The sequence below is a fragment of the Leuresthes tenuis genome, unplaced genomic scaffold (genome assembly GCF_036924035.1).
Source record: "Leuresthes tenuis unplaced genomic scaffold, fLeuTen1.0.hap1 SCAF_8, whole genome shotgun sequence".
Classification (NCBI taxonomy): Eukaryota; Metazoa; Chordata; class Actinopteri; order Atheriniformes; family Atherinopsidae; genus Leuresthes; species Leuresthes tenuis.
The window spans coordinates 15,081,570-15,097,136 of NW_027325362.1; the positions used below are offsets into that span (position 1 = coordinate 15,081,570).

Here is a 15,567-nt window from a genome sequence, read left to right on the forward strand (position 1 = left end):
ACTTAACTGCTTGTTGTGAAAGGCTTTTCAGCGCCATGGTTTTTTTTTATTCCCATGGCTGACTCATTGGTTCGCTCCTCATTTTCTCTGTATGTTGGGTTTTTGTTGTTGCAAACTAAGAATGGCCTGTTTACTTTGAATTAAAAAGGGACATTTGACTGCACATTGTGAGTTCTGTCTCACTTTTATTTGCTTAATCTATCAATAGATATTTAATGAATTGCCCACTACTGTCCATGAAACAACTTTTGAGCCTGTAAATCAAATTCACTTCAAACCCTGAAAAAGATTTGACACATTTAAAAGCTGTAAATCCCTTATTCTTGCATATGTTTTGAAATACGGCGTGTGTTGGTATCCAAGTACATATGGATGGTAGTTTGACATTTAGGGAAATGTATTTATTCGTGTCGGTTTTGAGTTGGTCTTCACTAATAGCTTCAGTGTCCTGCTGTCCAAATGATGTAGTCTATTTAGATCAGCAGAGACAGGAGGAATGCTTTACATATATTTCTTTCTCTTCTTCAGAATGCAGGGGAAAACAGGAACTTTATCTGTACGTGTATGTGTGTGTTATACGTATATTCCATCATTTTCAGCAGGTGTCTTCCATGACTACGAAGAAAACCTTTGAAATGCAGTATGTTTCTAACATGGTAGGGGCCACATTGCAGGGCTCTGTGTTGGATAGGATTCTCTTTTCCTGGGTAATCAAAAAGGAGACATTCATTTAGACAGAATTGAATATAGAGGTGTGTACGGCTTTTTTTTTTTTTTATCTCAATGTGGCCAAAGAAGATGTGTGTGTCCATGTGTTTGCGAAGACGGTAGACATCCTCCCTTTTCTACCTCCTGATTCCATTCCTGTGTTATTACACAGACCTGTGAGTAAACATCTCCTTTGTTGACTCATGTTTTATGGTAACGGCTCAGCATGTGTCAGAGCATGTACAGGAGCTCGTGTGTCTATTTGTGACTGTGTTTGACTCACAGGGTCTGTATAGCTCGCAGTGAAGTGAAGGTGCCCTTGGCGAGCGTTTGGATCTTGTTGTCGTAGAGCGATAGCAGCGAGAGATTCTGCAGGTCCTGGAAGGTGTTGGCACGAACGCAGTGAATCTTATTGGCATTCAGCAACCTAAGAGAACAGGGAGGAAAAGGAGAAAAAAAAGGAGGGAGAAGAATGAGAAGCAGCTTGTCAGAGTTTCTTTATGAATTAATTCATTATGCATCAAGAAAAGTATGCATAGAGTTTATGTGAAGGTTATTCCTGGTATTCAGTGCGTCTGCAGAGAGTGCGATTGCTCCACTTACAGCAGTTGCAAGGCGTAGAGGCCATCAAACACCCCTTTGGGCAAGTCGGTGATCTTATTTCCATACAGCACTCTGGTAAATCACAACACCGGTTTTAGACAGCGCAAACAAGAAATCAGTGGCTACTTTTGTAAAAAAAAACAACTCAGCTCTGGGACACTTACAGGGAGTTGAGGGATCGCAGGCCCTGGAAGGCATCAGGAGCTATCTCTGAGATCTGGTTGTTGCTCAGGTCTCTGTGTGGAAGAATGTCAGAATGTTAGACACAGACATGGGGGTTTTGATTAAGCCAATGTCTTGTTTTCTGAGGAAGGTTTGGCCAAACTTTCACCCTCATGGGAAGGAGAGAACAAGGAGGAAACAAATGTAGTGTGAGCTGGAAGAGGATAAGTCCCAGCTCTCTTCCACATTTGATGGTGCGTCTCTTCAAGGGAGCGTTAGAGCCAATCAAAACATTTACTTGTATTATTTGTGGCTTGTCAACCGATCCTCTATCGCAGCGTGTGTGTGTTGAGAGTAAGAATGTGACGTGGAGCTGAAATCCAAAGCAAAACACAGTAGACTGCCTTGGAACATAGCTGTTGTTAATAGGATCCGCAGGCCTCTCCCCACAGGATAACCACTAAGCTTGTGTGCCTATGAGCTGATGTGTGTGTGTGTGTGTGTGTGTCTGGGTGAGCAACTGCAAAAGTAAATGAGGAACAGTGGGACAGAAAGAGAGTGAGACAGATGGAGAAAGAGACTTAATGGAGTATGTGGAGTGAACTCCAGTCGACTGGATACCTTTGAAGGAAAATCATCATGTGGTGAAGAGGAGGGATATTTTCTCATTTGGGGGTAACATTTAAATAAGTAGCCGTTTGTCTTCTTGCAAGGACTTAGGTTTCCTGGAAATGAAAATGAAGAGATAGAGCCAAAATATGCACTGGTGTGTGTCTGTAAACTCAGACACTGGCGTGTTTGTGTATATGTCGGCGTGTGAGGGCGGTTACGGTATCCCTGTCTAAAGGGGTGGTTCATGTGAAGGCCATCCAAACTGGTGCAAGGTGAATGAGACATGTAGAGGAAGGAGAGGACACCAAGCAGTGCACGCATCGAATATAAATACATACACAAACACCTGCGCGACAGCCTGGGTGATCCTTTTAATAAACTAATTTAGCTTAACAGGTAAATATCAAGCTATTTTCTAATGTAATATTCCAGAAAAATGTACCATTAATGTCACATGAACGTCTACTGAACCTGACCAAGGATATCAAGCATATTCATCATGATATACAGATGCTGTCCACACTGAGCACAGAGGGTGTTGGACACAGGACAGGCTCAGACAGTATGGGTGCAAAGCCAGCTGAATCAATAGAGACACTGAGGGTCAACACAGACATAAATTGTTGTTGTTAAATGCAGAGTCAGCAGCTCTAACAGCAGTAGTGGGTTATGTTTATATTAAAAAACAGAAGGAGGACACCTATTTATGGGAGACTAAAACTGTCCAATCGTAATTCAGTAAATATGTTCATATATATGTTCATATATGTAAGTATATACACATATACATACATATATGTTCATCTGTATAATCTATATTTATACAGTATGTGTATTTGTTGCTTATTTATTTATATGTTTATTCATTTACATATCTAAAAATGTATTAATTTATTCATCTAATACATATATTAATTTATACATTTATTCATCTATGTCTTTCACCATCGCCAAAATGCAAAATATTTGAATGAGGTTCACATTTAGGTTATTCTAATGTGATTCAACACTGCTGAAAAAACAGTTAAGTAGGCGCTATAACATTCTACAGACACCGTAACATGCTTTCTACTTGCTTTTTACAACTTATTCACATGCTAAGGATTGCTATTTCAGTGATCCTGTGCTTTTTTGGAGTGTTGATGTGCACATCCTCAGAAATTGATGCTATGCAAGTAGCAATATGGAGGGGAGTGTCAGAGGCAGTGTGGAAGCAAATGTGACCAGATGGCCAACGTCATTTCTTTAGAGGCCTACAATTCTGAAGCTGTTGCCATTTTCTGCCCTGGCCGCCATGGTCATTATATATATATATATATATATAATGCAAATCCATAAATTCTGTACTGTCTTCCCTGGTGTGCCCTCTAGTGGAATCCTCTGGTGATGTGATTGATTACACCAACGACAGAGGTGGTTATAGGTAAGCATGACATCAATAAACAAGTTTATTTCTGCATTATTCTAAATGAGAAACCTGGTTACATGGCTTCTCTTTTACCATACTATAAAGTATAGTTCATTTTAATTTTAAATATTTTTCTTTCATATTTCCTCATATCTATAATGACATTTCAGCGTCTGACTGTCTTCTTTCCTTGATCCACCCGATCGCAGCTTCACATTGTCCCTGAAGCTTAATGATAAATCGGTAAGGAATCCTTAAAGAAGGGCACAGAAACTCCCTGACCTTCAGTTTCCTCCATCTCCCTGCTGCTGTGTAAGTCAGGCTTGGTGGTGTTGGAGGTTTGGTCGACTGGTGTGTGCTGGCAAAGTGACCAGACAGCTGGGTCAATGGGCAAAAAACCACTTTGTTTCAACCACCAGCCTGTCGCTGTTCACTCCCAGAGAAAGAAAAGCCTCAGCCCTCATTCCAGCACTCCTTCTGTCCCATCATCATCATCATCATCATCATCATCTCAGGAGGCAACACAGACTGGACACAAGGCTAGCCAGGGGAATACCAGTGTGCCGCAATGAAAAAGGAGAGCTGTTATTATGCACATGTAGGAACTGAGTGCTTGCTTTCCACGCCACCCTAAGCCTGAGAACAAGAATATGTTCTTAAGGCACAGACAAAATAAATACTGCATGCCCCTAGGAAGTGGAATGAGAAAACTGCCAATTGTTGCTTCTTTTTCCAGTCTTCAGCTTCTTGTTCTCATCTGTATTATTTAGCCCTGAGGTGAGTGTACTGCTGTACTTACATCCTACGCAGTTTCTTGTACGGAGAGAACGCTCCGGGAGGAACAGATTTAATCCCGTTCTGCTCCAGACGTCTGAGAGAGGAGAAAAGAGGAGATGTGACACCATTAGTTAACCAAACAATAGGGTTCTCCATGGCAACAGAGCTGAGTAATCACCTCTGACCCTTGGTGATTGGCCTGATTATATTAGTGGAGATCTATTTCGCAGTTGTAATAGGTTCAGGCATGTTGGAGTCATAACATCCTCAGAACCAATAAACAGTCTGAATGCTAAAGTGCTGTGGAAAGGGACTGGAGGGGAAAAGCCTCCATCTCTCTTTGTGTGAGGGTGTTAAGGCCTTCAGCTAAAAGTCATATTTCTTCTAGGTTTAACATTTACGGTGTCCAGTGCTTATGCTCTCATATGAGATCATGAAATCAATAATGATCTCACTTGTTCTTGTGAAAGTTGCTGTTATCCTCTGGGTGTCTGCAAAGTGTCAACTGAAACCTTTTGCAGCGCGGTAAAATATTACTTCTTTGAGTTTACCTTTTCCTGTGAGCCTAAAAGCAGCTGAAGTGAAGTTGACAAGCAAAGAGTCTGACAAAGTCCCACCATAAAACAACTGTCAAATCATGAAATTAATACACAGACAAACATACACTTAGTCATTTAGAACAGAGCACTAACAGACTTTAATCAGTCTCAGATGGTCCCACGGAAACAGACATCCCTAAACCCCATTAGTGTGGGCATGTATGTGTGTGTCTGGCTGCTGCTTAGGACCCAGCTCAGTCCCAGAACAACTCCCTGCTGTAGCTGGCAGAGGGCTGTTTATCTGCAGGTCAGTTCACAGCTTTTAAAACTGTCCTTACCGAGGCTTAGCAAGGCCCAGAGGAAGCCAGCTGCAGGCCCATCTGGTTGTCTTACCATTCTGCCTCCCTGTAGAGGAACTGGCTCCAGACCAGGAAGCATGGGCCCGTGCGAGCTGTGGTGGGCCAGTGGCTACCTCGGTATCTAAATATCACTAAGTTGCTATTTGTCACCACAGTTAAATTAGAAAAAAATTTTAATCTGCAATACTCCTGAAGGTTTCTAACAGATTTATGTGATTTCTTGGCATAGGAGTATTTCCACAAGATTTAATTAGTCAGTTGGAGGGATTAACTACATGCCTCTTAGGCCTCTAACATTGCTTTGTTTATCTCTTTTCATGGGGGGTAAATGTTTTGTTAGACACTAGCCACAAACATTTAACAGTTATGAGCCTCCAAAATTTTTCAATCAAGAAACTTCCCCCTTCAAAGGACTGGCCTGCACTTATAGAGTGATATGGGAGTGTAATTCACATTCTTTGGATTGCAGTGATTCTAGACCACAGATTCCTGTGGTGGACATGTTCTCTCTGTCTGTTTTTGTCTGCCTGTCCCAGTGTGTTGTGTGTGGATTTACACTGAAGTGACAGCCGTGTGGTTCCTCTGCCCTCACAATGTGGCAGAGTGCTGGGCCAAGTGGCTTTAGCGCCTTCTCTCATCAACCAGTCTGTCTAGCTGGTCCAAACCAGTCTGGCACTCTACATGGCGTTTGCATGTTTCAGTGTCAGTGGTGATTGTGTACGTATATGCCTACGTGTTGTGGTGCTCCGGGTGTGTCAACATGGAGTTCAGCAAAATCCTGAGAGCCAGACAAGGGCACAAAACAACACACACACAGATACTGCTATCTGACAGCGTTTTAGTCTTTGCATTGTTGCTCCTTGGAGATCGATATCTGCAAGCGACTTAATTCCTGCAATCAACAAAGAAGCTACTCCATCCATTTGGTGGAGGAAAAAAGAAACAATCACAGACAGTTGCTTGTGGATGGACAATCAATGGTCCCTGTCCAATTTGTCAGCTTGAACATTTGTGTGTGTGTGTGAACTGGTGTTTGTGTCAATTCAATCAATGTTCTTCATCCTTTTCATTACGATGTGAGCATGGTTTTCATTAAGGGGAAACACATTATGCCTTTGGGTATTCAACCGCTGCATGCAGGGAAATGATGGCAGGACCGTAGCGGTGCAGATTAAAGGCAGTGGGAGAGTTTTATGGCAGGAATCAGTTATGGCAGACAGAGACTACGGCGCATAACAATCTGTTGTGGTGGTGTTCAGTCTAACTGGAGCTGGTTTCTTAAGAGAGGAGTATAGAAACTCGCTCAAATCCTCACGGCCATAAACACAATACTGCCAGTCATTAGAGTAGAGGTAGAGCCAGGCAGAGAGGTTGTAATTCTCAGATTTGTACATAATTAGAGCAGCATGTGTGTGTCTCTGTGTGTATGTGATCTTCTGAGAGCCTCATTAACAAGGTATTAGGCCGGCCTTGATACGCAGCAGCGTGCCATGATGTAATTGAAACTGATTTTATAATGAACTTCAAGCACAGATAAAACCTGCTGCACCAAGTAACCAAGCAGACCCACACCCTACAGCTTTTAATTTCATTCTTTTGCTGCTGATGTGCCTCCTCGAACTCGCCAGGCAAGCTGGTAAAAAGAGAGTAAAGAAATGTAGAAGGAGGAAAAGAGGGAGAATTAAGGAAAGAGCATCATGGGAATTCAACCTGTAAGGTAAAGGACCTGATGGGCGGGACGGGAGGAATGCATATGATACGAGCGCTTCCCCCTGGTCTTGTAAAAGATGAATCAGAACATAGGGGAGTTTATAAGCAGGACACGGTTAAGCACCAATTAGATGTGAAGGGAAGGGAAAGTTTTAAAATGTCTATACTCATCTGCTGTGCAGAGAGAATCCACAGTCTATAAAATGTGTGCACGGGAGAGCCATGTTTCAGTCGTATCCCTGTTCTCCCCTCAGTGCTGCTTGCGGGTTATTGGGCTCATAGATCACTTTAGTGTATTTGATATCCCACTTGTAGAGCACTGCAACTGAAGAGCTCTACAAACCATAAAACACAGAAAAACTTTATCTTAGTTTGTCATGTTTTATGGTTTGTCAACCATCACCAAAGGATAGGCTGAATTTTTTTTGCATAACACAACTCAAAATGCAACGTGTCTATTTTTATATAATTTCAAATGTCGCAGTATTTCATGGGTGGTCATTCTATAAGATAAGAACACACAGAAGAGTGAACTCCAGTCCAAGTGAGGAAATTCAGCACACCACTGCAGCAGAAATGGGTCAGGGTTGTTGGGGAACATGGGATCGGTGACTTCCATGCTAGCTGGGTATTTATAAACAGACCTCCATAGGGAGGAGAAGACCTAGAAAGTTGCAGTGTCCTCCTAACTGCACACATGCTCCTTGGAAGAACATGCAACATGACCGCTGGCTCTCACCATTTACCCTACCTTTTTCCCATAAAGGGAATAAATCAGTGTTGCTATGCCATTTCAGGCAAACTTTTGCCAGTTGCATGAAACCATGGAAAGGGCGAGTAAAAGGACTACTTTAGAAAGTCTGGCCATGCATTCCAGGGAATTACAGTATAGCATGTGGGCTGCAAACAGTTAATGCCCAGACAGATGTTGGACGACTGATAAACTGAGAGAGGGATGTTAAGAAAGCACTCGCATGTGGTTCACAGCCATCTGAGCTGATAAGAGCATGGGGTCTAAGTCTAAAATCTGTGCATGTTTTACTCCAAGTCTACATGAGATTGATGGATGTGCCGTGAAACATGGTAAAAGAAACAATCCAGGACAACATAAGTATAAAAAAAACAAGTGAGCTTAAATCTTCTCCACCTTGTTAAACTGTGCACCAGACCACAAGGCCACATTTTAATCACTGACTTAAAGTAAAGTCACAAAATACTGTTTGAGATATCTTTAAAGGACCTTCTCCATGTCATTCACTGGGAAAATGTAGCGTTTATAGTCTAATCATTGCTATACTTAAACAAGTAATAGAAACGCAATATCACAAAGATACAGGCAAAAAGCCAAATTCTAATTTAACAGCAAAACAGGTCAGATTTTTTTCCAAACTTTTTTTAAACTGGGTTTGACAGTGAAAGCAGGACATGTACTCACATTTCGGCCATGCTGTCAGGCAGGTTGGCTGGGATGGCGGTCAGACCTTTCCCTCTACAGTCCACAATGTTGTTACTGCAGGTGCACATGGCAGGACAGGAGCCTCCACCGGTGCTGCACGGCTGAAAGTTGGAAGACTCCTGGTGTCCTGCAGAAAAAAAGGAAAGCAAAGATTCCTCTAATACTTTTTGCCCGCACAACATATTAAAACCTGCACTATGTTTGACGCTGAGAGCTAACTTTGTTGGGGACTTTGTTGTGAGACCAGGAAGACTGGTCTGCTTTGTACAATGTGCAGACTGTTCCAGGTCAGCCCGAAACTCTTCAGTGTGCACAACGAACACCAGAATTCACAGATTCATTAAGTTTCTTGTAAGTAAGTGCCACCCTCAGGAAGCATCTTCACAGTGTCTTATTTCTGTGAAACAAGATTATTGCTTTGTCCATGTTTAATTATCGCAAAACTTCAAGATGAAAATGAACTGCTGAAACGGGGATTTCTAAATCTTTGAATGACTTGTAGCCTACAACATTTCTCAAGCGCTCGCACAGCTCTCTTCTCTTCATTGTGAGAAACAGGCCATTTTATCCTGTCAAACTCAAATTCATTGGTTAATTCAGCTCACGTGAACACTGCAAATAAAATGCAGCTGAGTCAGCTGAGAAATCAATTAAAAGCTATTCAAATTAATGTCAACAATCGCTCCTATGTAGGAAGGAAAAACTGAAAACACACACTCGTGATTGGTGTAGCTCCTACAGGTGCATGAGCCAAACGCGAGGTGGATTTGCTTTAAGCAGTATTTAAGGATAGGATTGGTTGTGCTGTGACATGGAGCAGGTTTTGCTCTCAAGCTGAGCACAAATTCTTTCCATTGTTGCTCATGTCTTCAACCCTTTTGTGCTTCATAAGTTGAATTGCAAACATTTGAAAGAATGTTTCGACATTGATAAAAATAAATTAAACATCCTGCTCTTGACATCAGTTTAAAGCTATGATATCCTTGAGAATCAATGGGAAAGAAACTAGGTTATCTATCAAAGGAGTGCCACAGTACCTGGAGAGAAGAAAGGTTTGAATAATAAAGCTCGAGTGGCATATGAAGGCCTCCCAATAAAATCCATTGATCTCTTGAGAAATTTTTCTCCTGAGTCTGCGTTCTCTGGGTGGAATTGATGCCGTTCTGCATGTTCAGCTTTACAACCCCCACCTCTTCACATCCATTTGTTCTAAAAAACTTCAACTTTTTCATTTGCATACAGAGCACACGACTCATCATGCTGTCTCTCGATACCTGTTCAAATAGCTACGGCACTGTCAGTGGTGTGGTGAAGAGCGGGCGTTTGCACTGCCAGTACAGCATTTTGTGGCGTGTATGCAATAGATGTGTGTGTGGGTGTGTGTGTGCACGCAAGTCTAACCCAGATAAAATGAATAAAACAGACTTTTAAATGGCCTCATTTACACAGCATTACTAATCCAAGTTTCAAACCATGAATCTTTAATTACCTTCCTATCTATCGCTCAGCTTGTGTGGAAAGTGTTGACGACAGTAAAAGAGGGGGGAGAAGAGATTTAGGGAGGGGAGGATAGAGTGAATGATGGTGAAAGTAAGGGACGGAGAAAACACAGTGCTCAAAACTCCACTCCTAAAACAGCAAAAAACATTGAGCTTAAACAAGCCATGTTTTCAGCTGGACTTCATATATCTGGGGAATCTTAATTAATAATTTGAATGCTCCCACTGATCTGGGAACTAGACAGCCAATAGTATCTCAAGAACATGAATCCACATCGACATAGCCTCTCACCCCACGTGATCTGAGGCCGTGCGATCTGGGATGGCAGAGGTTTGACAGATCTAGGATCAGGTGTATGGCAGAGAAAAACTCCCTTCTGATCTAACATGGCATATTTGACAGGCCTGGGATCAGGGAGAGTGCAGAGCACAGCTGGAGCAGCCCTAACAATGACAGCTCCCTGACAGGTATACTTGAGGTGAGGTTGTTTGATGTTTGCTCCTCCCTTTTTTTCCTTGTGTTTTTTTCCCCGTTATCTCCTTCCAATCGGTTATCTCTGCCACTCTATTCCCGCACCATTTTCCCTACTTTCACTTTTCCACCAGATTCCCCTCCTCCACATGCTTTTTCCTCACGCCGTTTAGCGCCCTCATTTTCAGCCTCTCTATGACTGCAACCCATTACCTTTTGTCCATTTGCTCACAAGCCCATACATTTAACCTCACTCCAGCTCATGTCTCTCATCATTTCAAAATATTATCACTGGCTCCAACCCATCCCGGCCTCCCTCCACCCTTTTTTGTGAACCATTTCCCCCTGTTTCCCACTAAAAGAGTAGTATTTTACTCCAAACTAGCTGCTCATTTCAAACATAATATTTTCGTTTAATTTATTATTCCCTGGGAGCAGTAATTCAGTACGATAATCATTAATTTTCTTTCATATTAACTTAAATTGGCACAGGCAGCTTCTTACTTTTGGTTATATTTCCTGGTTAGTACCAAGGGGACCAAAGAGGGTCTATGTGAAAATGTTTTGTCTTGATAAAAATCTCAGCAGTACCCATGAAGACAATCTAAAGTAACTCTAATCTAAACTAGAGCCGCAGGATTATGAGTAATTATGGATGAAATGCTGAAATGCTTTGGCGATGGCTGTAGATAAGGCCCATTTTTTCTTACACACAAAACGAGCAACGGGAAACAACATTTTCATCCAGATTGTAAATCATAAAACAAGATAATTTTATGATCAGAATAGCTGAGAAGTTAAATTTGTGGACCCATATAGTTAACGCGCTGCTGGTCATGCACCAGACTCACTCCAAGTAATTAAAAAGTGTTTGCAATGCAAATGTACTTTGGAAAACTTTTTTTTTTGCTTTTTTGGTGTTTAACTTAACAATTGTCTGGAGAAATACTTTTACTTAAAGCAAACCAGTAAATGTGTCACTCCACTCATTATTGGCAAAACAAAGTTTACAATATGGGGATCTTTTCCAGCCGAATGCTGGGAAGGATGGTGACTGAGTCCTATTGCAGAGAGTGAGGCAGAATTTCATCACATTTTGAATCAATGAATAACACAGCGCACTCCATTTTCATTCGCCTGCCTCGAACAACACCAACAAACCTCTCTTCTCCCTCGTCTTCCTCTTCCAACACGGCGCCACCCTGCCCCAAATCCCCCGCAGGTGGCCTAGCCTGGTCACAACTCAAACTTAATACGTTCCCAACCACATACTCTAGTCCTGATTATCAAAAATACAAAAACAAAGTAGTTTTGTGCCAGTGAGTCAGTCTCTAATGAATCCATCACTGGGAGTTCAAATTTTGGTCAGTCATACTCTCATAAAGAAACTTGAAGTGCGTGTTTTTGGGTGTGTACGTGTCAGCAAGGACACATGACCGTGTACAAGTTGCAGAAACATAATAATAGCATTTATGTCCGTTGTTTGATTCACTATTGATGCTCAATAAGAATAAGTCAGTGTCATTCTGTATCGGCCTCAAAAATTAACTGTAGCTGTCCATCATGCAAAACCTTAGCTTTCTGTGTCTGTATCCCACTATAAACCAAAATTTTCTCGCTCCAACTTTCATATCTGGAATCGTTACACTCCCACGCTTTGAGTCTCTTTCCCTGGGCGATGAATAGTTAATGATCTGTGCTGTCACGCCGTATGGCTGCGTAAAAATCACAACCCGTGGAAAGAGAGACACACAGAGAAGTGCACACACACGCACACAAACGTACACAAATGTAGACACAAACACCCCTCGCAGCTGGTGTTGCGAGTGAGATAGCCTTGTGGGGAGTGGTGGTTCTCATGCTGTTTTTCCATTGTCCGGATATGATAAACCAAGAGCACGCCAAGAGCACGCCATGACACAGGTGCACATGGTCTCTCTCACACGCTCACACTGCGAGAGAGAAATGGAGGTTTCGAAGCCACAAAAATCACTAAAGGATTATCACAATAACCAGAGTGGAAGGCCATAAATAATGACAACAGAGGAGAGGGGCTCTGCTGTCAGTGGGGGAGGCCTGTGTTCCAGCTGTGTGGGCATTTTCCTTATACTGCTGCCAGCTCAGTGGGATACACTGGCATTGGCCAGCAGACAAGTTGCCCAGGGGCAGGAGAATTGTCAGGTGGCTGCCAGGTGAAGACACACTGACAAAAACCCATTTGGCAGTGGAGGTGGGACAGAGAATAATTACTACAGTAAATGGTATGGAGATTTTGTCACGATCTAATTGAAATGAGATATGATATGAAAACTAAATGAGCAACATACAGTAGGAAGCTCAGTTTGTCTTACCTGAGCAGCTGAATTCGTGTTTCTGGACTTCTGCCACATTGAGTCCTCTGAGCTCAAGAGGGGCGGTGCACTGGGTGAAAAGACCAATCGTGGGCCTCTGTCTGAGCCACTGGGCCAACCAGGCGAGATGACAGTCACAGTTCAGATTGTTGGAGTGGAGCCGGCTGTTAAAAGCGAGTATAAAATCAAACACCAAACCACTGGAAGAGCTTTACTTTTGCTATCTAAAATACCCCCAGCAGAGAATGAAAATAGCATAAAAAGTGTCTGCTCTTTCCGGCAAGTCATCACATCCATTCCCTGTGGCAAATCACACTAATGATATGCTACACGTACAATTATAAATGGTACGTTCTAAAAAAGAAGACATTTCTAAACTCAGTACTCCAAACACAGCATTCCTGCAATGCTGTGTACGTCCAGAATAACTCTCGCCATTGTGTGGTGGACCTTTGGCACATGAATGCTGACTTGCAAACCCACGTGCTCACACACATGGTGTATTCACAAAGAGAAAAGCATTATAATATAACCCCACTCGGAGTGAAAAGCCCAAAATTTCACCACAAGAGCAGCAGAGTCAAGGCTTAGAGTTTCAGCAGGCATAATTGTTTTAATTTGCGCATAATTTCATATTTAGCAATCATGACTAAATGCAGGGCTGTTTGTGTCTATCTGGGCCAGTTGTTGTCTTTACATGGCTCCTGGCATTGCCAAAGACACTTCTATGTTGTTCTGTGGTTATGGCTGTCACCCAGCATTGCAAAGCATGACAGAATCTGTCAACTCCCGTTCTCCCTTTTCTCTGCTTTGTCCGCATGTGTGCGGAATATGGTTTTATTCTAAAGAATGCCTCCACAGAGGTTGAGAACGTTGAGGTGGGATATTTGTGACTTACAAAGTTCGGAGTTTGGGCATGTGGTTAAAGCTGGAGACAGGGATGGTGCTGATGTTGTTGTTGTTCAGCGTTCTGTTAAAAAGAAAATAGCAAAACAGTCACATTGTCAGTGCAGTTGGTTAGCCCATCTTTCTTTACTCTTTCTTTAAACCTGCCCCTTTTTTGTGTCTCTTTGTGACCCACTGGGAATATATCACCTCATTTCACACAGATGGGAAGCCCTCGCACCTCCCACGCACACATACAATCGCGCATGCAAATACATGAGCACACATGCAAGCACACAAGCCTGATCGCAAGCACAGCTACTTGAGCTCGAAACATAAAATATGCATACAACTCCTTCAAACCGAGGGCATCAGCTGCCGCAGGAGACTCGGGTCATTTCAATCAGCCAAATGACCCTTCACCATTTTTCAACCCGCTCCCCCTTTCAACACAAGCTTGTCCTGCTCCCCTCCTGCTCTAACAGAGACTTGTGATTAGGATTTTTTTTGACATGGGATGATTATATGAACGTTCAAAAACTGTGTTGCATGGTCATTGGGATGAAATGCTAGAGATGAAAAGAGGATCCCCCTTGTCAGATGGCATGCCCAGGGCTTGATGGTATGTAGATGGAGGTGGAGTGAGGGGGTGTTAATGTGATGGAGTGGAACCATGCTGTCAACTGTGACTTAATGGAGCTTGGTCTCCATGATGCAGGCCCCCTTCATGAGGCCCACAGGGGATACTGTGGTATGATATGCCAGGGCTGTGCCATGTGTATTAGTTATGGTTATTAGCAGGACACAACAAAGTCTTAATTTAACTAAGTGCTTTAATGGCGTAAAATGGCATTAGAGTGGATGAACAGCATTGTTTCAGATACTTACAATACTTCCAAGCCCCTCAGAGCTCTGAAAGCTCCATCCTCGATGCAGCTGATATGGTTTTTGTCCAGCTGACTGTGGATCACACACAAAACACGTAAACAATCTTTCTTTCTCCCAGTGGAGGAGTTCTAATCATTGATACAGTAAGTAGTGCACTGACGGGCTATGGTAAATCAATATAGGTATCTCCGCTCATGTAACCCCCAGAGTAGCAAAAGTGGACTTTACTAATTGTTTATCTGCGTCAATGCACTTAATAAATCTATGTGAATGTGTATTTGCATAAACCTCTGCAAAGATGTAAATCACGGTAGCTATAAGCCGTCTTTGGGGACCTGCGAGTGTGTTAGGTAGTTTGCTTACTCAGTCAGAGTTATAAAGGGTCCACTGAGCATGTAACACACCAGTATGCACATTATGTTTGTCTCTCACCAAAGGCCATTAAGCTGATCAGATCAAATGTTGTGCACTAAGAGCACTCATCTGCTGCTCACTTACATCACACTCTAGTGTGATTCTAGATAGAGTGACTCGGCTTATTAATTGACTTACCAATCATACATTCAAGACTTATAAACTGCCAGTACATCTAAACCCTAACCCTCTAACCATCTTTGAATTCTGATGCTGATGTAAATATATATATATATATATATATATATATATATATATATTTAGTGCATCCATGAAGTGCGTCCATCCATGCTGAAAAGACTCAAATACTCACAGGTTTTTTATGTCTGTAGCTCCTCTGAATGCTTTTCTGGGGATGGACTGGATGAAGTTCTCACTCAGATCTCTGTGAAGACAGCAGAAGGCAAATGTTACACAAAACTTGAGGATGACTTGGTGTGGTTTGTGGGCTTCGTCAGGGTGTGCATGCTGTACATTTCTTCTCTGGGAGCAATACTAGCATGTTCCAGCGATTTCCTCTGCAAACCTCTCACTTCAGGGATTTTTAAGCAGGGCCTTCAACCTGCGGAATCTAAACTCTATTCAATGTCACTCCCTCTTTTACAGCACTCATTGGTGCAGAACTGAAAACCAAGGGCACCTTTTTCTTTATCCTTACTGTGTGTGAGCACCCTGAGGTGTGGTCCCTGCGTGACGAACTCTACTCACAATGGAGCTGTTATTT

General features: G+C 42.5%; 2 protein-coding genes across 5 annotated transcripts in view; one reads left to right on the plus strand and one right to left on the minus strand.

The window, feature by feature from the left end:
* hps1 (HPS1 biogenesis of lysosomal organelles complex 3 subunit 1) overlaps window positions 1-15,567 on the plus strand; it is a 289,252-nt gene that overhangs the window by 79,376 nt on the left and 194,309 nt on the right. The window lies entirely within an intron of this gene.
* The window catches only part of slit1a (slit homolog 1a (Drosophila)), an 86,330-nt gene that overhangs the window by 24,013 nt on the left and 46,750 nt on the right, over window positions 1-15,567 (minus strand). For all 4 annotated transcript variants that reach the window (XM_072391008.1, XM_072391006.1, XM_072391005.1 and 1 more), the window contains exons 5-13: window positions 15,157-15,228; window positions 14,430-14,501; window positions 13,555-13,626; window positions 12,657-12,820; window positions 8,314-8,461; window positions 4,293-4,364; window positions 1,476-1,547; window positions 1,312-1,383; window positions 992-1,135 (exon numbers count right to left, since the gene is read on the minus strand). In XM_072391008.1, coding sequence (XP_072247109.1) covers window positions 992-1,135; window positions 1,312-1,383; window positions 1,476-1,547; window positions 4,293-4,364; window positions 8,314-8,461; window positions 12,657-12,820; window positions 13,555-13,626; window positions 14,430-14,501; window positions 15,157-15,228 — 888 coding nt within the window. The remainder of the gene's footprint in view (window positions 1-991; window positions 1,136-1,311; window positions 1,384-1,475; window positions 1,548-4,292; window positions 4,365-8,313; window positions 8,462-12,656; window positions 12,821-13,554; window positions 13,627-14,429; window positions 14,502-15,156; window positions 15,229-15,567) is intronic.